Source organism: Equus asinus, chromosome 7, assembly GCF_041296235.1.
Source record: "Equus asinus isolate D_3611 breed Donkey chromosome 7, EquAss-T2T_v2, whole genome shotgun sequence".
NCBI lineage: Eukaryota > Metazoa > Chordata > Mammalia > Perissodactyla > Equidae > Equus > Equus asinus.
In genome coordinates this window covers 76,778,687-76,804,848 of record NC_091796.1, presented here as the reverse complement: position 1 = coordinate 76,804,848, position 26,162 = coordinate 76,778,687, and the positions used below count along the sequence as shown (strand labels likewise).

At 42.9% G+C, this 26,162-nt stretch overlaps 1 protein-coding gene across 1 annotated transcript; it reads left to right on the top strand.

Moving 5' to 3' along the window:
* The first annotated feature begins 8,444 nt into the window (after positions 1-8,444).
* On the top strand, positions 8,445-25,449 carry RDH11 (retinol dehydrogenase 11). Its single transcript, XM_014862423.3, has 7 exons — positions 8,445-8,619; positions 11,441-11,559; positions 11,908-12,063; positions 13,498-13,602; positions 14,213-14,422; positions 17,615-17,804; positions 23,565-25,449. Exons 1-7 carry the CDS (start codon positions 8,552-8,554, stop codon positions 23,665-23,667), a joined length of 951 nt encoding a protein of 316 aa, XP_014717909.1. The 5' UTR covers positions 8,445-8,551; the 3' UTR covers positions 23,668-25,449.
* The last annotated feature ends 713 nt before the right edge of the window (positions 25,450-26,162 follow it).

The following is a 26,162-nucleotide window of genomic DNA, read 5'->3' as shown; positions in this document are numbered from 1 at the left end:
TTTCGTGGTTTCAAAGAACAGTTTCACAGTTAAGTGGGCACCAGGTCTTTGAGAATCTTCTCTTGAGACGGCCCTCTTTGGTTCCACAACTCTTCCATCCGCCTTGTGTGGCCTTGCATTCATAGCTGCATCCACCTCCTCCACAGTGGCGTGCATGACAAAGCCAAAGCCTCTAGAGCTCTTGGTGTTTGGATCTCTCATTACCACACAGTCCGTGAGCATTCCCCATTGCTCAAAATGGCTCCTGAGACTCTCATTGGTTGTTTCAAAGCTCAAACGTCCGATGAAGAGCTTTCACAACTGTTTGGGCTCTTTGGGAGACTCTGACTTAGACATGACTGCAGTGGGAGGGGAGACTAACGATGCTTACTCATCGGCATCCACGGGCAGAAAGGAGTAACCTAACGAACGGATCTGTGGATTTATCTTTTAAATGAATGCTTGGAAGAGAAAAAATGATGTTGACTGGGTCAAGTGCACATTCATTTATAAATTGCGTGTCAGCTGATGAGTAGATAAACAAAATATAGTAGATCCATACAAAGAAATATTACTCAGCCATAAAAAAGAATAAAGTACTAATACATGCTCCAATATGGATGAATCTTAAAAACTTATGCTAAATGGAAGAAGCCAGATACAGAAGGCCACATATCACATGATTTCACTTATATGAAATCTCTAAAGGCAGATCCATAGAGAGAGAGAGTAGATTAGTGGTTGGCAGTGACTGGGGAGATGGGGGAATAGGGAGTGACTGCTAATGGATACAAAGTTTCTTTCGGAGGTGACGAAAATTTTATGAAATTAGATAGTGGTTTTGATTGTACAACCTTGTGAATATAATAAAAACCCCTGAACTGTACACTTCAAAAGGATAAATTTTGTCGTATATTAATTATATCTCAATACGAAATTAGTTAATTGATATTTAAAATGTAAAAAACAATGCCCTCACACATATTTTGAATGATAACAATTTCACAGAGAGATCAAAAGATTAATTTCACTTTTGAAATATCCTCGTCTATTCCTAGCAAGAACGCAGTTGTGTCAGTTTAAAGACAGCATAAATTCTCTTGGTCTCTTAACTATGGAGAGGTAAGGTCTTTGTGTCCCAGTTCATCTTGAATCTTGGTGAGCTCTACGTGACTTCTCTAACCAATAGACTGCATGGAAGTGACACTGTGCCAGTTTCCAAGCCCAGACTTTGAGACTTCCTTTCTTTTCAATATCACTCCTTGAATCCTGTCATTATATAAGAATTCCAGCAAGGCTGCTGGAAAGACCATGGAGAGGTCCTGAGACTGCAGAGAGGGGACCAGCTCACCTGAGCTCAGCTTCTAGCTATTCCTCCAGAGATTCAAGACATGTGAGGGGAGCCTTTTTGGACCCCACCCCCCTAGACCAACCCAACACCATTTGTATCCCATGGAGTAATCCTAGTCAACTCCACAGAGAGCGGAAGAATTGTCTAGCTGAACCCTGCCTGAATTCCTCATCCTGAGTCATGAACCATTTAAAATAAATACTGTATAATCCCTATGTGTGCATGGATTGTTACACAACCGTAGACAACTGAAACAACTTCACAAAGAACTGTCATAGAGAACTCTTGCTAAACATGTATTTGCAAAATAATTTCCTTAAGCAATAGATAGCCTTACTAGTGAAATCTTACTATCCACAGATTTATCTTTTATCTCCAAACATTTATTGAGCATGTTAATGAAGGAAATTAATGAATATGCTGGTAGACAACTTTGTTGTTGATCATTAATTTGTCCTGGCACCAACATAGCCGGGCGCATGATTTTCTCCAACAGTACTCAACAGGTTGGGTGTAGGCACAAAGAAGGGTGGTGTCATTCCCTAAATTCAAGGAACACAGGAGGAGAGGCCAGGACGTCCCAAGAGAGAGGTCTGGCAGGTGGTTGGAAATATAGATCTAGAGCACAGGGAAGTCTGGACAGGAGAAACTGGTTTATTGTGTATTACAGTTTGTTTCGGTGACAGCAGCTGGGTGTAAATCCAGTTATTTCATTCTGCCTAAAACCTTTCCCTGGCTTGATTTCAGGATGAAGTTCTAACTCTAGCTTGGCCCACAAGGCCCTTCATGATCTGAACGTTGCCTGCATCTCTGAGCTTGCCTACCATCCCTCACCTATATCCACCCTTTGACCCAGCCTTGTCCAAGATCTTAGAACACTGTGAGCTCCATCAAACCATGTGCCTTTGCATTCCTGCTTGATCCGCTTGGATCATCCCTTCTACCTCATCTGTAGGCTAACTTGGCTCAACCGTCCCTCCTCCGGACCTCTTCGCTATCGCTTTCCTTCCTCAGTTGGAGTTTTGTACCCCTTCCCCAGGAGTGCTCCCCTTTGTACTCCCAAATGCCCTGTGCTATTTGTACAACAGCCCTTATCACAGTGCACCAATACTGACAATTTTCTTGGATGTTGAAAGAACAAACATACCACACTGCTCCAAGGGTCGCAGTATGAACACTCCCAAACATAAACCCATTTGTCTTCTCCCCGACCCAGGCCCACAGTCCTCTCCCTCCCAAACTCCTCACTGGAATTCCCTTTTCATGAAGAATAAACGCCTTTACATCCTCAGCCCTGGTACATCTAATGCTCCTCCAATTCCCAGCCTCAGCTGAAGCCTGGCTGTGTGCTGAGGACACCTCTTTGCCTGTAGTTTCTCAAGTGGAGGCTGTTTGTTCTCCCACACCCTGCAAGCCACAGCCTCCAGGAGGTGGGCTCACTGTCCTCTCCACACCCTGCTCCTGCTTCCAGACCTTTACTGCGTCCTCACATGAAGCCCCTGCTCCTCTGAGGCTCAAGTCATGAGGCTGTTCCTCTCTGTCTCTGTCCTGGATTTACTTCCCTCCCAAGTCTCTTCTTTTACTGAAGACTTTCGTGCTTGGTTCTCAGCCTTCTTGTCCTAACACTGCCATCTTCCGGTTGACTTCATTATTTTTACAAATGAGCCAGCAACTTCCTGGACCCTCAGGCCCTTGGCCTCCTCATCTCCCCGAACCTTCTTCTCTACCTCCTCCCTGCCCCTCAGTCTGTCAGGACGTGGAACCATACACCTCTAAAATCCTACATTCAGACCTCCCACCCTCTTACGGCATCTCCTACTCATCTAGCTATTCTGTGGCAAGAATCCCACCGTAGCGTTTATTTCATCCTAGGACCTCCAGACCACTTTAAGCCCCTCCTGTCACCACTTCCTTTTTTATCCAACTGGGATTTCGTACTCATCTCTTCCCTCATTCTCTTGCCAATATCCTCAGCCTCCTGACCCTCTTGTCTTTCTGCCCCAAGAGGCTGATAATCCCTAACTCTGGATGAACCCATGCATCTGTCCTCTTTGTGGAGCTGACAGATGACAGCTGCTAGAGAAAAATCACATTGTCTTGCACTTCGATGCCATTATAAGTACGTAGCCTCCAACGTCACCCAGGGCCTCCAATAAAACTGTCAAGCTTTTTTTATTTGCCTGATTGCCACTAACTTAATCTCCACAATGATTATTTCAAACATTCACTACCATTCTTAAAACATCTTGCCTCAATTTCAGCATGTATCCTAGCCTTTTAACACACACACACACAAATAGGGACCATCAGAAGGAAAATTCTTCAATATTCTGCTACCAAGTTTGCAAGTCTATTTGAATTCCTGCTCATCTTGTCTTCCTTTCCTCTTAAGATGAATTTCTCTCTAGCCATCTTCTCCTGCTTTCTCAGAGACCTTACTTATCATTTATCTCCTGTCTCCCCTTGATCTTTAACTTTTCCCTCTTTGCTCTCTAAAAATGCTCCTACCATCCCACCACCCTCTCCTGATACTAACCTCTTCTCTCCTTCCCAGCTTGAAAGAGTTGGCTACATTTTCTTACTTTCCACTCGTTTCTCAGCCTACTCCAATCAGGCTTCCACTCACCACTTCTCTGAAGCTGCTCTCCACAGTGTCACCAATGACTTATATGATGCTAAATCTAGTGGACACGTTTCAGTTCTTAGTTGCTTGACTTCTCAGTAGCATGGCACACTTGATGGGTACCTACTTCTCCTATTTTTAACAGCTTTACTGAGGTATAATGGACATGCAATAATGTGCACATGTTAAAAGTATACAGTTTGATGAATTTTAACATTTGTATATGCTCATGAAACCATCACCACAGTCAAGACAATGAACATGTCCATCAGTCCCAAAAGTTTCCTTATTCTTCTTGGTAAAACCCTCCCTTCCCTCCCCACTTCCTCCCGCCCCTCCCCACTTCCTCTCATCCCCAGAAAGCCGCTGATCTGCTTTCTATCACCACAGTCTATAATCTTCAGTCTGCATTTTTTGTAACTTTATATAAATGGAGTCATACACCATGCACTCTTTTTTGTCTGGCTTCTTTCACTCAACATAATGACTTGGAGATTCATTCAGGCTGTTGGGTACATTACAAGTCTATTCCTTTTTATTGCTGAGTAGTATTCATTGTGTGCATATATTATCCATTCACCTGTTGATGGACATTTGGGTTGTTTCGTGTTTTATATTGTAACAAATAAAGTTTCTATGATCATTCACATACAAGTCTCTGTATGAATAAACTTTCATTTCTCTTGGGAAATTACCTGGGAGTCAAATGATAGGTGTATGTTTAACTTACATTTAACTTCTTAAGAAATTGCCAAACTGTTTTCAAATTGGTGTACCATTTTAAATTCTCAAAAGCAGTGTATGAGAGTTCCAGTCGCTCCACATTCCCATTAATGCTTGGTATGGTCAATCTTTTTTATTTTAGCTATCATAGTAGGTATGTGGTGATATTTTATTGTTTTTTTTTTTAAAGATTTTATTTTTCCTTTTTCTCCCAAAGCCCCTTGGTACATAGCTGAGTATTTTTAGTTGTGGGTCCTTCCAGCTGTGGCATGTGGGACACCGCCTCAGCATGGCTGGATGAGTGGTGCCATATCCGCACCCAGGACTCAAACCAGCGAAACCCTGGGCCACCGAAGCAGAGCGCAAGAACCCCACTACTCAGCCACAGGGCCGGCCCCCCTATTGTTGTTTTAATTCATATTTCCCTAATGACAAATGATATTGAGCATTTTTTATGTGTTTATTTGCCATCTGTATATCTTCTTTGGTGAAGTATCTGTTTAAATCACTGACCATTTTAAAAATGGAATTGTTTTCTTAATCTTGAATTTGGTGAGTTTTTAAAAGTATATATTCTGACTACATATCCTTTATCAGATACGTGATTTGTGAGTATTTTTCTCCCAGTCTTTATCTTTCAAAGAGCAGAAGTTATTAATTTTGATGAAGTCTAACTTATCAATTTGTTCTTCTAGGATTGTGATTTTGGTGTTGTAAGTATCCATGTCTTGAAACATCTTTTTAATGCATTCTATTACTACACATTCTCTGGATTCCCTCTGGTGCCAGTTATCAATTTATTGCCTCTCAGCTCCAATTCATCCTTTTTGCCTGCTCCATGAAAGTGGAAATATACTCTAAATGTTTTCTTCTTTGCCACCTGGAACAATGTTAGGCTTTGTTAATAGATGGCACTGGAGAGGCATTGCAGAAGGAAAGGGGTTTGCTTCCTGGTTCTGATCAGCTAATTTTGCAGGCTTCTTTAGCATACTTGGCTCCTGAGGTCCACGCAGCTTCTCCAGTGCCTGGCGTCAGCATTCAGTGGCCAGCAGCTTCCCCCAGCAGCGTTCCCCCCACCTGGTGATTTTGGAGCAGAGTGCCTCTAATAAGACACCTCCCTGTGGAAGCTTTCCCTGGCACCCTAAACAGTGGATTTCCAGCAAATTCCACTAGCACAGCACCACAGAGATTTCTCAGCCATTCAGTGTGCTATCCCTGTCCCTCTGCAGCAAGGTCTGGGTCTCAGCCTGGGAGTGGAAGGAGTCTCTTCCTTGAGAGCTCTATCTTAGCCCAGAGTAGTGGCTATTATCTACTGCATTGTATTATTTATACTATATCTACTATTACAATTTTAAACTGTATCTATTATACTTTTATTTTATCTGCTCTTTTTATCTTATTTAGAGTTCTCTTTACTTCTTACTAGCCCACAGGTTGGCAAACTGTGGCCCACAGGCCAAATCCAGCCCACTGCCTGCTTTGGTAAATAAAGCTTTATTGGAACACAGTCATGCTTATTTATTTACATATTGTCTATAGCTGCTTTCATGCTACAACAACAGAGTTGAGTAGCTGCAACAGAGACCACGTGGCCCCCAAAGCCTAAAATATTTATTTTTCTTTACAGAAAAAGTTTAATAACCCCTGTACTAGTCAGTTCCTTATTACTCCAATCCCCTGTTATGGTTAATAATTCTTTATATTAAACTTTCCCTGTTCAAATTACTGTGTGATTTCTCTAACCTGATTGGACCCAGTCTAATACGCCTCCAATCTCTCTGTCTGCTGTCTCACCGTCCATTTCCAGGCTCACCTCCCTCTGTCTATCTCATAATGGTATGCTCCTCAAGACCCTCCCCTCTGCTTTCTGTTACCGCCTCTCTAAACGATTCGTCTGCTTACGCATCTTCAGTTATTGGATTTAACCAATGGTTTTCAATTTGAGTTCTATGGATGAAACTGCATGCAGATTTTGTGTGGATATGCAAACGTGCATACATATGGGGAGAAGATCCCTAGCCTTATGTTTTGGCACCATGATTCAGTAGTTAAGGGCACAGACCCTGGATACCGCCTGCTTAAGTTTGAATCCCAGCTCTGCTGCCGTGGCTTGGGCTAACTTATTTAACCTTGCTGTTGCCTCAGTTTCCTTGTCTGTAAAAGAGGGAAAATGATAGTACCTACCTTATAGAGTTGTTATGGGAATTAAGCTAGTAAAAATATATAAAGCACTTGGACAGGGCCCGGTGCATAATAAGCACTACATAAGCAGTGGCTGTTATTGCCATTTCTGACTTTCCCTCTAGCCCCTATGCCTCAGCTAGACCACTGTTTTCCATTGTTTTAGCACCCTCTGATCTCTCTGACTCTGAGCCCTCAAGTGGGCTCTTCCCTCTGCCCAGAACACTCTTGCCTGTATGTTGCTGGCCCACTAACTTCTGACCTGCCCTCAGGCCTCAGCTCAAATGTTATTTCCTCCAAGAAGCCTTTCCTGATCTCCAGACCAGGAGGGACCACCTGCTATGACCTCCCAAAGGTTTCTCTATTTTCCATCATAACCCTCACCACGATTGATTCACAGTGATCACTTGTTTAAGTTCTTCTCTTACAGGCCATGAGCTCTGAGAGAGCACAGGTCATTTCTGCCTGGCTCCCTGCTGGACCGCAGCACAGTACCTAGTGCATTGTAGGAATACCATATACATTTGTCAAATGAATGAGTGAACAAATAAAGGCTTTGAATAAAGGTATAAAACCCTATGCAAATATTAGGTAAAACAATAATGAGCATGTGACAAAATCTGATGATTGTTAGATAATCTAGTGTTAAATCAGTAGGAATTTGCATTGTGTGAAGAAAATCCTCTTCTCTCCAATTGCTATAAAATACATTGGTTCAAACTGAGCTTGGAACATGTGTCTTTCAATCCAATGGAAATGAATTATCCGGAAGAACCAGAATACATTACTGTGTGCAGTCAGGAATCACACACAGATATTGGCTTGTTAAAACATGCCCCACCTTCACCCCCTGGAAACTCAGATGGCAAAGATGAAAGGAATGCTTGAACAGGGAACCTGCTTGTTGCCAGAGAATTTTCGTGCCCTTGATTCAAGACAGGATTAAATACTTTCACGAGTAGGCAAAACCAACTGTGCTAATCTGAGAAATTCATTGCTACCTTGGGAGTTTAACTCACCTAAGTCATCAAGAAAACTATATTCTATTTTCAATTAACACTCAAACACCAGGAAAATTATGATAGTCACCATTGTAATTCAAAATAGACACAATAAAGTGAGAGAATCACTGGGAATGGCTTCAGGGACTGACCACTTCCGCTAGATTGGAGGACGGAATTCCGAAAGAGGAAAGATTCCCACCTCACCCTCCCTTACCAACTGTCAGACTCCAACCGCTCCTCTCCTGTGTAATTGGCCTTCGAACATTTTCCAGACGCCAGTATTTGATCTCCAGGAGAAACAATGCGGTAACTCCCTAACCACGATTGGGGAAAATTGAACCAGGGTCTGGACTTGATACGGGGAGACAGCGGACAGGGGAGCTGTCACCAGAACCCTGGTGGCCAGAAGGGCTGTGGGAGAGCTGATTGGATGATCCCAAAGGCCCTAGACCCCAGAGAGTGTGGGATCTGTTGCGTGTCTGGTGCATGGTTCAGCTTCTCTCGGGGCCTGGCAACAGCGCGCTCCGGATGCCTGGTAGCTCTCGCAGGGCTTTGGACTACATTTCCCACACGGCTTTGCTCCAGGCTGCCGTCCTTTACTACGGCGTGTCTGGGCGCAGAAGCCCCAGTCGGTCAGCACCGCTGGGGCGTCTCGCTCTGCTCTTGCAGCTGTACCTGTCGCCTGGCGAGATGATTGGGGTCCTGCTCCTGCTCTTCTTTCTCCCCCTTCTCCTCTACATCGCTGCACCCCAAATCAGGTCTGTGCTAATGTATTGCCTTCTCTTGAGAAGTATTCGGGGGAGACATTAATCCTCCCCGAAGCTCTGTTCTTCAAAAGAAGGAAAAGGAAAACTCCCTGGAGGGCTCCAAGTAGGCGGAGACTTGGGAGTTCGGTTGGTCGGCGTAGGTCCAGATGCCCTGGATGGGGAGAGGGCGAGACCGGGAGACCCCAGGTCTGGGAAGGGGCCGCAGTCCGGGGCACCGTGCTTTGTTTCTTGTGGCCCCTTTTTTCGTCTAAGCTGCCCTTGCTTCCGCCTCCAGGGAACCCCGATTGCGGGATACCTCAAGTGCTTAAGTTTACAGCTTTGGGGGTTTCGACTGTAAAATGGGATGTGGCCCTCAAGACAGTTTTCCCCTTAGCTCCCGCGCCTTGAGCCAGCCCTATCTAGCTTCTTGCTTCTATCCTTTAAAGCACAATGGAGCGATTTGAATTTTTGATTCTGACACTGCCCCTCGATGGGAATCGTGACATCTGCATCCCCATTGCTCACTCTCTTGTTGCTATTAGATTCGCTCATTCTCAGCGAAGATGTTGCAAAGGAGAGCAATGGAACGGTTTCATCAGGAGCCTTATCCAGCTTCGGAGCAGGAGTATCTGGGAAATCTGTCATGGGGTTTGAGGGTGGGGCGAAGAGGTTGGGAGTAGTGGTCTCTTGACCAGGTGACACACCAGCCAATGGCTGGCTGAGTGCCCAGGCAATCAGCGGCCAGTTGTATAACAGGCAGCCTGCTGATTGGTTCTGGCTAAGTCACCAGTAGTGACGGTGGACCAGTGGCTGAAGAGACACACTCCTTCCTCTGGGTGGAGGAGGTGAGGAGGTCGGGGGTGGGGACACGAGGTTGAAGGCACGCTAGATCACACTCTGCAATTTGTTACCATATTCACTGCTTCTTTTCTCCTACCCCACCTCCCTCATGCCCCTCTTCCAGTTGTATTTTTCCTCCCCTCTGAAAACCCAGTGCTCCCACCTCTAGGCCCACATGGGTACTCATATTCAAATGAAAACACTGCCTTTTATCTCTTTCCACCACAAGATTCTCTTTTTTTTTTTTAAGATTTCATTTTTTTTCCTTTTTCTCCCCAAAGCCCCCCGGTACATAGTTCTATATTCTTCATTGTGGGTAAGATTCTCTTATCCACATAGAATCTCAATGAAAAGTTGAACCTGAACTGAAAATAGTGCTCATACCTCAGCAAGATTTTTCTGAGGAAGATTATACTCCAAGGGTCATATCCTCAACCACATAGTTAGGTCATGGGGGCTAGGCCAGAGCTGCAGTTTCCTAGTTGATGGTCTCTTTCATTTCTGCTGGTGAAGAAGAAGGAGCTGAGCAGAGGTTCTGATGTGTTGTTGCTCCTGGAGCTAAAGCTGAAGGGATGTGGGAAACTGAGCAGGGTGGCGTGTTCTCTGAGGAGAAAGATAGCGGTTGGTGGGCACCAGGAGTTAGCTTGCTTCGTTATTGGCCTGTTTGCACTAAGCAAGTAGCTGTAGTGGCTAGGAGTGTGTATCTTGCAATTCCAAGTTCAATGAAAAAGGCAGAAATGTTCTTTAAAAGTGCATCCCTGGTTAACAGATTCTTTTAAATTGGTTCCCAAGATTTGCAGGGAAAAGAACAATCTGAGGCCGGCTAATACCTGTTTGTGCATTCATTCCTTTGGAAAAGCAGGATCATACAGTGCTTAGGAGCAAGGACTCTAATTAATTAAGCCAGGACTTGCATCTCAGCTCCCTTTGTACTTATTCACGTCTTTTCTTTGTTATTGGACCAGGGTGGGTTTTGCCCCTTGCCCAGAAAGCCAATCACTGAAAGGACGAGACTGCAGCAGAGAGAGGGTTTTAATCACAATGCAGCCAAGTGAGGAAGCGGGATAACAAGTTTCAAATCTGCCTCCTCGAAAATGGGGACTCAGGGATATTTATGGGGTCGGGGAGCAAGGTGGTGTTAGCATGATCTGAGGGTGGAGTTTTTAGCCTCTTGACATCAAAAAGGTCACTTATTGGGCACCTTTGTGGGCCCAGTTGAGGGGTTGGTGGTCTCAACAGGCCTGAACTGGACAAGGGGATCCTAATTCCTGAAAAACATGTATTATCATGGGGACCTAGGTGCCAGGGAGATGTTATCTATGGGATCCCGGTGGGAGTTGGATAGCATATTGCCTAAGCAGCACAGTTAACAGTGGGCGGGTGAACAACTAAAAGCTATAATTAGTAATTGCAAAACAAATTTTAGTTACTAGCTACCTAATCATCAATGGCTAACTGTTTACCGGTTTCATCTTTGTCTTGTTTTTAGCTATGTGTGTGTGTGTGTGTTTTTCTGGGTTTTTTGTTCCAGGTTGACAAACTTTAATAATTTTAACTTTCCGTATTGGATTAACTGTTTATCAAGGCCGTAAAGTGCCGGTTATGGACAGATTGACATAAGTAGACCAGCTCTTTCTTCTTCTAGGCTGAGTCTTGTGATTTCTTGAGCCTATGGAAGAGCTCAAGCTGAAGCCAGGAGCTTGGCTGATCAAATATTCATCCAGTTCTTGTGCTGCAGGGAGCAGCTCCAAGTGATTGTAGTAGAATCACTTTCGTCCCTAAGCAGGAGCAGAAAACTTTTGAGCAAGAAAACCTTGAACAAGCGCAGAAATTTTTTGTTTTCTTTCCTCCAACCTTCCTTAAATCTTTAAAAGGACAGCAGGAGAAGGAACCAAAGCAGACCTCAGCCTTGGGGTCTAAAGACAGCAGGGCTTGCGGGAACTTCTGCTGAGACAAAGAGAACGAAGAACTGATGCACTTTCCTTGTCTGCAGGAAAATGCTGTCCAGTGGGGTGTGTACATCAACCGTCCAGCTTCCTGGGAAGGTAGCTGTGGTCACTGGAGCCAACACAGGCATTGGGAAGGAGACAGCCAAAGAGCTGGCTCAAAGAGGCAAGTTAATGTGTTTCTGATTCCCTCCTGCCATTGTCATTTTACCCCTCACAATGATGACCGTTCTCATTATTTCTTCCCAGTCTTGGAATTCAAGAACATTCCAATGCCCCGTTGATTTGCTGGTCTGAACCTAGTACAATGCTCAACATATAATAGACACTTAATGAATATTATTGGTTTATTTTTCTTTCCTGATTTGCTCATCAGATACCTTTGTTTTGAAGTAGGGGTAAAATTCCTTTTTTAAAAAAAACCATAGAAAATAACATTCAACATCAATACTAGGCCTGTAATTTCCACTCAAAAACAGCTGAAAGTTTCTCTCTTTTATATGTTGGTTGACAGGAGCCCGCGTATATTTAGCTTGCCGGGATGTACAGAAAGGGGAATTGGTGGCCAGAGAGATCCAGACCGTGACAGGGAACCAAGAGGTGTTGGTGAAGAAACTGGACTTGGCTGATACTAAATCTATTCGAGCCTTTGCTAAGGGCTTCCTAGCAGGTGAGTGTAGAACCAGAGACTCTGTTGAAGGTCTTGCAATCAACATGGCAGGCTTACCTAAAGGGAGAAGATCCCGCTCCCTCTCTAATACATAGAAATGCTAGACAAAATATAACCAAAAACTTTTGATTCATAGCTGAACTCATTAGTAAAAAAGGGAAGTCTTCAAGAGGCAGAAACAAAAAGTGAATTCAAAAACTCATCGCAGCACGCTGTCCCCCTGGCTGAGTGGGTAAGTCTGTGAGCTCCTCTTCAGTGGCGCAGGGTTTCACTGGTTCGGATCCTGGGCATGGACATGGCACTGCTCATCAGGCCACGCTGAGGCAGTGTCCTACATAGCACAACCAGAGGCACTCACAACTAGAATATACAACTATGTACTGGGGGGGCTTTGGGGAGAAGAAGAAAAAAAAAAGATTGGCAACAGATGTTAGCTCAGGTGCCAATCTTTAAAAAAAGAAAATTCTAAAAATAAAAAAAAAAGGTCATAGAATGTAGGAACTAAAGCCATAAATCTCACAAGAATATCAGAACTCAGTGTAGGCTTTAGGGTCTGGAGTCTAAATACCCTACAGGGATAGGAGGTGAGGCCTCCGGCCCTTGAGAGCTGGGAGCTGTGTCTGAGCCTTCACATAAGGTTGGGATTCATAAAAGACCATCTGGTCCGTGGTACAGGGGCTTAAAAAGACTCAGGCCACCAGAGCAGGGACATGACAAAGAAGCTTACCGTCTCCTTAGGACATGGATGGATCATCCGCAAGAAATTACAACCTCAAGCTGGCATTGTCTGTGGAAGGAATTCATTTCCACCACCAAATGGTGCAAGAATCTTGAGCTGAGAAATTAAGATAAACCCCTATAGTATCACATGGAAAGCAAAGCCAAGAGCACTGTAGGCATATCCCCTCATAACCCAGGGATCTAGGCTTCCCCAGGAAAACGGCTTCCACTGGTATGAGCCTATAGTCAGAAATTACAAACTACATGAGAAAATAAATGATGAGAGAAAGTTGGCAGATGCAACAAAGAGGTGAAACCAGTATTTCTTTTTGGGCCTGACTCCCAGTGTCAGAGGGACATAGAGAACATCCTTTTTTCTCTTGCTTTGGAAGCTTCCCATTCAGCTTGGGAAATCTTTCTGTTAGGAGAGGTGAACGGAACACTCCCCAGGAGCAGAGAGTGAGTAGCTCCTGAGTTGGAAAGGTTGGAAAGGCCATTTGTTAGTATAAGATGGAATTTTGCCCTGTTGTAAAAGTATGTAGGATTCAATTAAAATCTTACAATGAAAAATAATACAAAATCAGCATGAAGGGAAACTGGAGGAAAGATTGAAGTCCTGCATACCCATTTTCAAAGCCTGGGCGTGGGGCAGATTTCTAAGCTGTAACAGCAGTGGCTGGCCACTCCCACACTCCCACCTCCTCTTCCCTGCAGAGGAAAAGCATCTCCACATTTTGATCAACAATGCGGGAGTGATGATGTGTCCCTACTCCAAGACAGCGGATGGCTTTGAGATGCACATGGGAGTCAACCACTTAGGTAAGAAATCTGGTCTCATCATGGAGCTAGAGGGAAGCTAAGTTCTCCTTGGATAACTTAGGGATCAGATTGAGTCTTCTTTGTCGTGTGATTGGACCTCTAGGCCATAATAGACCTTAAGTAAATAATAAATAGTATGGTCCTGCCTGAAAGCTGGGGAATAAACCTGAAGCCCACTTGAGGTTCCACCCACTTTGTAATCTGTGCTCCAGATTCAAGTTGTGTTTTTAGATTCAATTTACCTTGGGGCATTTTTGAACAGCCTATTTGGATTGGGGGTTGTGTTGCTTTCTTTGTGGTGATCCTTGTGGCCAGCATGAGGTTAAGGCCACCTGTTCTTAAAGAGTGATGTTAATCAAAGTTGGAATGAGATGGGTCTTCATATTCATAGTCATGTAATCCAGACCCACTTCATAGAAAGATGTCTCATGTCTTTGGCTGTTCCTACTTCTCTCAACCCTCACTGAATTTGTTCTGTAGGTGATAACGAATTAATGAGGCAAAAAGCCTTATTCCTGAGTTCTCTGCCTCCCATAGCTGAGCCTGCTACGACTACTCCCTTCACCCTCGCACTGGTCCTGAACCCTGTTAATTCTAGCTTTTCTCCTAGGTCACTTCCTCCTGACCCTTCTGCTATTAGAGAAGCTGAAGGAATCCGCCCCATCAAGGATAGTGAATGTGTCTTCCTTTGCACATCACCTGGGCAGGATCCATTTCCATAACCTGCAAGGGGAGAAGTTCTACAGTGCAGGTCTGGCCTATTGTCACAGCAAGTTAGCCAACATTCTCTTCACCCGCGAACTGGCCCGGAGGCTGAAAGGTAGGCTTGGAAGAAATGAGTATGGAGACGTGAGTCAGTGGGAAGTAGCTGAAATCTACAGGAGTAGAGCCTCTCCCCTGGACAGGACCTTCTTCCATGATTATAATTGGGTATAGTTTTCGTAAGCAGCCCACAACTGCATGGTGGAGGTGGCTGGCCGGGGATAGGAAGATTCTGACTTTGAGTCTGAAGGCTTGGCTTTACCACCTAGTGGCTGTGGGACCCGCAACAAGTTACTTAACTTTTCAAGATTTATTTCCACATATGTAAAATGGGACTACTTCACAGGTTATTGTTGTGATTAATTCAGGCCTCATGAGTAAGTCAAGGGTTTCTACTCATAATGAGACTAGGTAGAAGGGAGGGACCTAAACTGGCACTAGATACAACTAGATAGAGTTAGATACAACAGGTGCTGGGACTGTGGAGGCGGGTCTCCCTACTAACAGATGGTCAAATAGAAGGAAATGTATGCCTGAGGAGGGGAGTCTCCAGTCACAATTAAACAGAGGTTCTTAGCACCGTCTACTCTGGAATTCCAATAAAGACAAAGGAAATCCAAAGTGGACAATTGGAGTTGCTTAGGAGTTGAGGCAGGCAGAATTCAGGCTCAAGGAATCAGACGTGGGAACCCCATTTTGGAACAGAATCGTCAAACCACATGGACAGCTGTGAGACGGGGAAGAAGGAAACTGGTGGTCAGCTCAGTTCATATGCCCAGTCTATTCCCAAGGCTTGACATCCTTTATCAGCTCAGGATGGATCAGGGCAACTGGATGGTGAAAACTATCGTAAAGGTTCGTCAGGAAGCTAGGGGGGCCTGGAGGTGGAGAGATGGGCCCAGCTGTGAGGCTTGAATAAAACCAGAGGATACACAAGTGAGAAAGCCTGATAGATCTGAGGATTAGGTGAGAAACAGCTATGGTGCAATGAAGGAATCCTGGGCATGGCAGAAAAGTCATTCATTCAACAGACGTGTATTCAGTGCTGTTCTATGCCCTGGGTTAGGGTCCTGGGGGTGGAGTGGTTACAAGACAGTCTGTTCCTTGATTTGGTTTACATCCAATGGAGGAGAGAGACAATTAACAAGTACTTATGCAACTTTCATGTGTAAAGTCAGTCTAGTAATACATGAATAATTCTCATTGTAAAAAGTGCAAACAATGTGCAAGTGTACAGAGTTAAAGGTGAAAAACTCCCTTCACTTTTTCCCATCTCTCTACCTCCTACTGTTCGCCCCTCAAGAAACCACCATCAACAACTCAATATGCACCTTTCCAATCCTTTTCTTATGCATTTACATGTGTATATATCTTACATAAGGAACTGGAATTCCAACACAATATGCTGGAGATCTTTCAATGTAGTGCATAGAGATTCACCCCATTCCTTTTGTTGGCTGCATTGTATTTCATTGTATGGATGTGCCTTACTGTACTTATCCAACTCCTTAACAACATCTAGATTGTTTCCTTTTTGTTGTTGTTGTTTAATTATAATTGTGATAAATGCTAGAAAGGGGACGTACCGGGACCTATAATGGATTTGAGGGGGGACCTTATTTAGTCTGAGGGATCAGGGAAGACTTTTCTGAGAAAGTGAGTTGCAAGCTAAGTCCTTGCAGGATGACAGAAATTAAACAGGTTGCAGTGTGGTTTGGGTGAGGCAGCTGAAGGGCTGACGAACAGTCTAGGCAGAAAGAAGAGAACGCACGAAGGTCTGGGTTTGGTTTGAGAAACTGAAAGAAGGCTGTTATGGTTAGCATGTAGAAAGTAAGAGGACTTGAGGGCTGAGCTGAGACCGGCAGGGTAGACGCAAAATCCTTAAAGGCCACAGTAAGGATTTTAGTGCTTAGTCTAAGAGCAACAGAAAACCTTGAAAATGAAGGCCTTTTTAAAATGGGAGCAGGAGTGGATGCAGCAGTGATTTCTGTAGTCAAGGTGAGAAATGAGGGTAGCTTGGACTAGGGTGGTGGAGATGGAGGATAGTGGACATTCCTGAGGGGTATTTAGGATGGGAAAACCACAGGCTTTGTCAACTGAATATGCAAGGTGAGGTGGGGGATCTTTAAGAACTGCTCCCATGTGCCTGCCTGGTTGGGAGTGTAGGAAACACTGCAAGAACCAGGTTTGGCCTTAAAAGTGTGAAGCCAGATTTGGACCTCTGAGTCTGCATTACTATGGGTCATTTAGAGTAGATGTCAAGTTAAAAATAATACAAGTCCACAGTCCTTTTTCTGCAATTGTGAAATCCAGAAAGGCCTGAAAATTCCATTTTCTCATAAGCTTGACACCAAAACTGATTTGGCAGCAAAACCTCACCTGTACTAGGGAGAGTAGGTAATAGACAGTATATGCATATGTATCATTTTACCATTATAAAATCAGAAAAAACTTTGGAAACATTTCTGGCCCCAAGGTTTCCAGTAAAGAATTGGGGACCTGAAATAGTACATGTGTTAAGAGTCATTTAGCACTCCCCATGCAACAGACACTATTCTAAGCTCTTTTACATATGAACTCATTTAATCCTGAGAAAAACCTATGAGGTGGAGGTATTATGATTATGCATTTTACAGATGAAGAAGCAGTCACAACATAAGGAGCTTGTCCAAGTTCACACAGCTAATGAGTGGTAGAGCTGGGATTTGAAACTGGGCAGTCTGACGACAAAGTCCATGCCCTTCACCACATTATACTGCCTCTCATACTCAGCCAAGAGTTCAAAGGAGTGGTTTGGACCATAGATAAAAATGTGAATGCTATAAAGTTATAGAGAGGGAATTTAGTGAGCCATGAGAACTCCAGTGTTTAAAGTTTGGGTAGAAGATGGTGAATTGGTCCAGGAGACTGAGAGGAATCATCCAGAAAGGTTAGGAAAACCAGAAGAGATGTGGGGTCATGGAAGCCAATGAAAAGGCAGCTTTAAGAAGAGAGTGGTCAAAATGTCACTTGCTGCTGAGAGATCTGGCTCTTGCCTTCAGGTTCTGGCTCTGCTGCTCCCTAACAGTTAATAGCCTCTCTGAACCTTAATCTGTGAAATGGAGGTATGAATTACTGTGAAGAGTGCTTGTGATACGACCGTGGGAAGGGAGTCCACGTGGGGTCAAGTGTTTATTCACGCCTCTGCTGTCTTCGACCTTTCGGCAACATCACGTCCTGTCTTCCCCTCTCTATATGGCACCCCCATCAGGCTCCAGCGTTACGACGTATTCTGTACACCCCGGCACAGTCAACTCTGAATTGGTTCGGCACTCGTCTGTCATGAGGTGGATGTGGCGGCTTTTCTCCTTCTTCATCAAGACCCCTCAGCAGGGAGCCCAGACCAGCCTGTACTGTGCTTTAACGGAAGGTCTTGAGAGTCTAAGTGGGAATCATTTCAGGTATGAATGTGTCTGCTTTTGAAGATGGAATTTTATTGCCCAAAGAAAGCAATTTGGATTTGTCTGGTGCAGGGTACCCTTATGGAAAAGTACATTGTGCAGCATAGCTTTTGTCTTTTGACTCTAGGGTTTTTACCTTTTGATAGGGGAATCTGGCCCATTCGCTTTTTTTGGTGGTAACTGCTAGATTTTATTCATGCCATCTTTTATAATCATGATCATGCTTTCTAGTTGTTTCTTTTCTTCCTACATTTTTTTACGTTAGTCCAGTTTTCTTTCTTCCTTTTTGGACTCCTAGTTTTATTTTTTTATATTCAAAAGAATTTGAATCTGTATTTGTCTATTGTCTTTAGGACTGATGTAGCATCGATAGACTCCCTTCTTGAATAAATGAAGACTTTTAAAACTACTTATTATAGAGAGGTCTGAATATACATGAGTAGACAAAATAGCATGTTGAATCCCCATATACCCATAATCCAGCCTCAACAACCATTAACTCATGCCAATCTTGCCTCTCCCCCATCTACTACCCTTTCCTGTTCCATATTATTTTGAAGCAAATCCAAGATATTCACATAAGATCAAAATTTTAACATGTTTTTACCTCCACCTTCAAGATTTTGTGGAAATAACCTGAAATTTTAGAGAAAGAGCTGTAAATGAATTAAGATTGGAATGAAAGGTAGATGGTCAGATCATGAAAGGCTATAATGCCAGACTTAGAGAGGAGCCACAGAAGTTCTTTCGACAGAGAGAGACATAGTCTGGTCTGTGCTTTAGAACAACATCCCTGGTGACTTTGTCTAATGAATGCACCCCAAGTGAGAGATCGTGAGTTCCTGATTTAGGATAATGACAACTGGAATGAAAAGAATGGTTAAGTGAGAGAGGCCCTGAAGAGGCAGAATTTTTACCACTTGATGACCAGTTGAGTGAGGGAATTGGGGAGGATTTCTTTTTTTTTAAGATTTTATTTTTTTTCCTTTTTCTCCCCAAAGCCCCCAGGTACATAGTTGTACATTCTTAGCTGTGGGTCCCTCCAGTTGTGGCATGTGGGACGCCACCTCAGCGTGGCTCGATGAGCAGTGCCATGTCCGCGCCCAGGATTCGAACTGAGGAAACACTGGGCCGCCTGCAGCGGAGCACGCGAACCTAACCACTCGGCCATGGGGCTGGCCCCGGGGAGGATTTGGTGACCTGGGTTCAAGCCTGAGTTACTGGGAGATTTATGGTGACATTAACTGAGACAGCAGACATGGAAAAATAACATGTATAACTTAGGATTCTTTGATTCCAAAGCAGCAGAAACGGACTCTGGCTAACTTAAGCAAGAAGGAAATTTATTAAAATATGAGGGTACTCTTAGGTCCAAAGGGAAGACTGAAGAGCCGGGCTTAGAACAGTCAAAGTGGCCAGTCAGCTGGCTGGGGCACTGCTGCTGGAGTGTGTGAACCCAGCTATCTTCAGTCTGTTTTGTTGCTCACCATCCACTCTCCAGGGAAGATGCATTGGACTTCCTTCCTCCCCATGATCCCCACCTTCCATCCCCTCACCCCTGCGCCCTTGGCTAGCGGAGGACAGGCAGACACTTGGTTAACGGGCTCTTCAAACTGTATCCAAAGGGAAGAGGTAATTCCACAGCAAGAAATCAGGTTGCTATTGCCAAAAGAATGTGGAATGGATGTTCAACCAAAGAGTAACGTTGCCTACTGTGTAATAAACTTGGCTCTGTACATGTTGAGTGTGTCAGCCATAAGACATGTGAGTAGAAATGTGTAGGACACCATTGGAAATGTGGGTCTGAAGTGCAAGAAGAGAGATTATTTAGTTTTGTATACTGGAAGGATTTTCCAAGAGTGACTGGATTCTTCTGCCTTGGAGATTTTAGAAAAGAAATAACCTTTTTTGGTTTTGATTGAGTGGTTTAAAGAAAGTCAGCCTCAAAACTGTGATTATGAATTGACTTTTGAAGAGGCTTTCCAGTGCCGTGGATTCTTAATTTTAAGCATTTTGATGATCCAATAGCAGCCATGTAGACCACTATCAAGAAATTAACACATAGGGCTGGCCCAGTGGTGCAGCACTTAAGTTCGCACGTTCCGCTTTGGCAGCCCGGGGTTCGCCAGTTCAGATCCTGGGTGTGGACATGGCACCGCTTGGCAAGCCATGCTGTGGTAGGCGTCCCACCTATAAAGTAGAGGAAGATGGGCACGGATGTTAGCTCAGGGCCAGTCTTTCTCAGCAAAAAGAGGAGGATTGACAGTAATTAGATCAGGGCTCATCTTCCTCAAAAAAAAAGAAATTAACATAAAAGTCTGTCTTGATTGAAGCCTTAACACCTTTGTGCTGGTTGTTCTTTCTGCCTGAAACCACTAATCTACTTTTTGTCTCTATGGATTTGCCTATACTGGACATTTCATATAAATGGAATCATATTTGGCCTTCTGTGACTGGTGTCTTTCACTTAGCACAATGTCTTGAAGGTTCATCCTTCCCAAAGCATGTATCAGTACTTCATTCCTTTTTATTGTCGAATAATATCTCATTTTATAGGTATACTGCATTCATTTATTTATCCACTTATCAGTTGATAGGCATTTGGATTGTTTCCACTTTTTGGTTGTTTGAATACTGCTGCTCTGAACTTTCATGTACACATTTTGTATGGACGTTTCTCTTGGGTCTTGACATACCTATAAGTGGAATTCCACTGGACTATGGATCATATGTTAACTCTATGTTTAGCTGTTGAGGAAATACTGGACTGTTTTCCAAAGTGGCTACATCATTTTACATTGCTACAAGCAATGTATGAGGGCTTCAATTTCTCCACATCCTCGTTAACACTCATTATCATTTGTCCTTTGATTTTAGCTATCCTAGTAGGTATGCAGTAGTTCTAATTGTGATTTTCATTTGCATTTTCCTGCTAATGATGTTGAGCATCTTTTCATGTGCTTATTGTCCACTTGTATATCTTTGTTGGAGAAATATCTATTCAAATCCTTTGCCCATTTTTAAATTGGATTATTGTCTTTTTATTGTTCAGTGTAATACTTCTTTATATAGTCTAGATATAAGTCGCTGTCAGATATATGATTTGCAAATATTTTCTCCCATTCTGTGGGTTATCTTTTCACTTTTTTCATGGTGTCCTTTGAAGCACAAAAGTTTTTAATTTTGATGAAGTCTAATTGATCAGTTTTTTTCTTTTGTCACTTGTGCTTTTGGTGTCATATCTAAGAAACCATTGCCTAACCCAAGGTCACAAAGATTTATTGCTGTTTTCTTCTAACAGTTTTATAGTTTGAGCATTACTTTTAGGTCTATGATCCATTTTTGCTAAAGTATGACATAGGGGTCCAACTTCATTCTTTTGCATGTGGATATCCAATTGTCCCAGAACCCTTCGTTGAAAAGATTACTCTTTCACCCATCGAATTGTCTTGTATTAGTCCGCCTTGGGTTACCAGAACAGAATATCACAGTCTGGGTGGCATAAGTGACAGAAATTTATTTTCTTACAGTTCTGGAAGCTGGCAGTTTAAGATCAAGATGGCAGCTGGGTTGGTTTCTGGTGAGGCCTCTCTTCCTGTCTTGCAGACAGCTGCCTTCTTGCTGTGTCCTCACATGGCCTTTCCTCTGAGCATGAACACGAACACTCCTGGTGTCTCCTCTTCTTCTCATAGGGACTCTAGTCATATTGGATTAAGACTCTACCCTATGACCTCATTTAACCTGAAATACCTCCTTAAAGGCCCTATCTCCAAGTATGGTCACATTTAGGGTTAGGGCTTCAACATATGGATTTTGGGGGACACAGATAAGTCCATAATAGTTGCCTTATCAAAAATAAATTGACCATAAAGTTTAGGGTTTATTTCTGCACTTTTAATTCTATTCCATTTATTTGTATGTCCATCCTTATGCCAGTACCACACTGTCTTGATTACTGTGTCTTTGCAGTAAGTTTTGAAATTGGTCAGACAATCTTTTACCATACTGATTAATACTTACCAAAATCCCACTGAAAATATCAGCCCCGTGACTGTGCCAATGCCATAACCATACTTAAGAAGATTTTACTGTAATATTTGAATAATTTTTATAGCACGTCATAGCTTACAGGGTGCTTTCATGTCCATTGTGTCATTTGTTCCTCACCATAAACCTACCAAGAGTATAAGGCATAGTGCAATGGAGGCTGCAGAAGCTTACAGAGGCCAAATCATTTCCAGAGAGTTGTACAGAGTCTTTTGGTTCTCAGTGATGGTCTTTTCACTCAGAAATGGCAGGTTGTGCTGGTTGTGCTGGTGAGTTGCCTTAAATAGAAGTACTTAACTTACAAGGCTTGTTTTTTAAATGCAAAAATATCTTTAGGGCTGGCCCCGTGGCCGAGTGGTTAATAAGCTCATGCGCTCTGCTTCGGCGGCCTAGGGTTTCGCCCGTTTGGATCCTGGGCGTGGACATGGCATCACTCGTCAGGCCATGCTGAGGCAGCATCCCACATGCCACAACTAGAAGGACTCACAAATAAAATATACAACTATGTACTTGGGGGATTTGGGGAGAAAAAGCAGGAAAAAAAAAAAGAAGATTGGCAACAGTTGTTAGCTCAGGTGCCAATCTTTAAAAAAAAAAATCTTTAAGTGGTTTTTCTAAAACTTTCATATGTTTAAGAACAGTTTGGAAAATTGATTGAAAATAGATTCCTGGGCCCCAACCCCAGAGATTCTGAATCAGCGGGTCTAGGGTAGAGCCTGAGAATTGGCATTTCTAACAAGTTCCCAGATGATGCTCCTGCTGCTGGTCCACAGCCCACGCTTTGGGTAGCGCTGTCTTAATTGCCATAGTATTAAGAGTTTGCTTCATATGGTTATTTCAGACTTGTCAACTCTCCTTTTCACCTTCAGAATTTGCTTAGAATGTCTAGGAAGAAATTTTCTTAGAATAGTATACTTTTTAAAACTGCTTCTCACACGATTTCAAATATTGTGATCCATTTACTCAATCATTTTTTTTAAAAGCCCTTAATTGAATACTTGCTGTGTACCAAATGCAGACAGTACAAAAATGAGTGAAAGAATTATCCTTGAGAAAGTGTTCTGTGCAGCGCAGGGTTGGAATCCCTCTCCTGCATGTAATGGGGACTAAAAATAGAATTACAGCAATGAAGAGAAGGTGCATGAAACACCTGGCACCTTGTCATTACCATTTCTTCTCTGCTATCATCTTTTCCTTCTTTCATTGTTTATGAAGCTGGCTGTATGTGTTATTTGAGTTTAAAAACAGTTATAACAGCAGATAGACCAGAAATAAGTAGTATTTTTTTAAACCACTCCAAGCGTCTGTGACCAATGTAAATAGCAGGATCTCAGCCGCATGACACTATACAAGGTCCCGTAGAATCGACCTCAGAGCCCTATTTAAACAAGATGGACATACACAGGAGTCAGGTGGGCACTGATATTACAGTTAAATCCATAGCTACAAAGGGGAATATAAAGACTAAGTGATAAGGATTATACATCAAACAAAGCACTCTGATCAGAGGTGGTCTAGTGAGATCTAGAAGGGTAATTACATTTTCTCTGGAGTAAAGATTGGAGAACAAAGAGATAGCACAAACACTGGCCCTGTGAAGCGCCTAAAGGACATGTCATCCCTGGGTTGTTTTTCTGTCATATTCCTTATCCCAGGTAGAGAGCAGACTCCATTCTTAACCCTGTGCATTAAGCCTCTCTCTTTCCCTTCCAGTGACTGCCATGTGGCATGGGTCTCTGCCAAGGCTCGTAATGAGACAATAGCAAGGCGGCTATGGGACGTCAGCTGTGACCTGCTGGGCATCCCTGTGGATTGACAGGTGGTGGCAGTTGGACCCAAGAGAAGCGTGCAGCAGACTACTCAGTACTCCTTGCCAAAATGATTCTCCTTCAGGATGGCCAAAACCTTGAGCACGAAGAGAGCAAACCTTCCAACCTTTGCTGCTTGATGTCTCATGAAAGCCCAGTGTACACTGCCAGATTAATCTAAACTCCTGGCATTTGTCCAGATTTACTTTGCTCCTGTTACTGCCAGAGTTACTAGAGATATCATAGGATAAGTAGACCCTCATATGTCCTGCAAGCTCATATATTCCTTCTGAAACCTACTACCTAGGAGAACCTAAGCTATGGCAGGGTTGCTTTATGGCAATTTAGACTAGTTTCTACCCTCTTTGTTCTCAATGTAGTTTCTCCTAACCAACCAACCCTCACTTCAAGAGAGTCACACTGCAGCCTCAGCTCAACTCCAGGAGTCACAGTGGCTTGGCTCAAGAGGAGGACTTGTCCCTCACCTCTTAAGAAAACCATCATGTTGCCAACATCTGGATTCTTTCAGGAAACTCTTAATTGAATCTGGATTGTGGCATGGCTTTATCTCTGGCAACCTAAAGGCACTGCTGTTAACACACTCTCCCCTACCTAGACCACAGAAGAGCTACCATTTCTAAGAAGTTTGTGGGGTTTAGGGGAAGGCAGCAATAAAAATCTATTTAAATTGTCATTTTCCTGCTGTTCCTCAGGCCAGCAAGGGGGTAACGAAAGGAGCAGTATGGGAAGATAGGCCACCTGACTTCAGTTACTGACCCCAGACCCATGGAGGCCTCCTTTTCGTGCTGTAGTTTCTCTTAGGAAACCAGAAGAAGGAAAAGGCTATTTGTGATTGTCACCGAATATACCTTTGTATGTGTTCTTGTGTATTTATGCAGTTGGAGGTATTTTTACGAAATTCAAAACAGCCACAAGGGAACAGTATTAAACTGGACCCTAGTACAGGTAAATGATAGCAATGGAGCAAACCAGTGTTATCTAGTCTTTGATGCAAATGGGTAGAGCTGCAAAGGGAAGCAGACTCTGTATTTGTTGGTAACTAACCCACCAAGAAGCACATGGGTAGCAGAGAAGAAGTCCAAAAAAGAGAAGAATCCTGGAAGGTAATGCATGCATTGAAAGGCCTAGTTAAAGATTAAAAAGAAAAAAACCCAGCTAAAGATGGTAATATCCATCTATAGAAGAATTGAGGGTGAGCACTTGAGTTAGCAAGACTGACAAGGCACTGTCTTAACAAGCATCAGCCAACCAATGTGGCAGAAAAGAACCTCAACAAAAACAAAACCAAAAAACCCCAATTCTTTATTCAGCAAAATTATCTTAAGGACTAATATTGGTAATTGCAGCCAATTTACTAATCTTTCAGGGCATTTCTTTACATTATCTTGACAAGATTAAAACATCTATTTGCTAAAAATATACATTTTATTTGGAGAACTTTTATCAAAAGTAATGCTGCCAAAGAAGGTCTGAGGAATTAGTAATGTTCCCATCACTTGTTGGGGGCACGTTTTTCTAATAAGAGTTTGTGATTTTCTTGGACTGACAATTATATGTTCGCTTTGGTGGGGACAAGAGTTAAAGGACCACAGTCTTTGCATATTTGTAAATCTTTTGTTGAACTTGTTTTGACCATTAAATGATATATTTAGAAATGGTTATTTTATGGAAAAATTGAAAAACTTTTGATAATAGTGCAGTAGGATAACTAAATATTTTACTTGATTTATATTGAACTGTCAATGACAAATAAACATTTTTTGATTATTTATAGTTTTTATTTACCAGAAGAAAGAATTAAACGTAAGTTTAATTAGAGTCAACAGAAGACAATTAAATGAAAGTTTATTTATAGTCAAAAGAAGAAAACAACTTTCATTATCACAGTTACGCAGTCATTTCTCATTCTGAGGATAATTTGTCCCAGAGTGCAGCCACAGTACAGTCTCAATTCAAATGACATTAATTTCAGTTGTGTGGTAATTTGCTTATTCATTCATCCATTTTCTACTTATCTTTTATGACGCTTTGTAAAGATCACTTTTTCCATCCTAGGCTATTTCTTCTCTCTCCATTTTGTACCTGCCCCTTCTATAACACAGTGCTATGGGACCTATCACAAAACTGCCATTAACAACCTCAGACTTTGCCATCTCTCTATGCTCAGTGAATATTAGAAGCTCAACAAAAGTTTGTTGAATCAATAGTCAGTGAACTCAGTCTAATAAAAATAAGGGTCCAGGAGATACGAATCACCAAATCATTTCTCCCTGAGCAGTCATATATCTTTTAATATATGTGGGCAGTGTTAAGTTTTAGGCTGCCTGCCAAGCAAACATTTCTAAACCGGTTCCATGGGCAAACCATGAAATCAGTAAAAATAGGAATTTCCTGCCACGCAACCATGAAAACTCATGGAGCGCAGGTAAGGACTTTCTAATTGTCCACACTTTACAACTTGTGGGAAAGAGACCTGATGAAG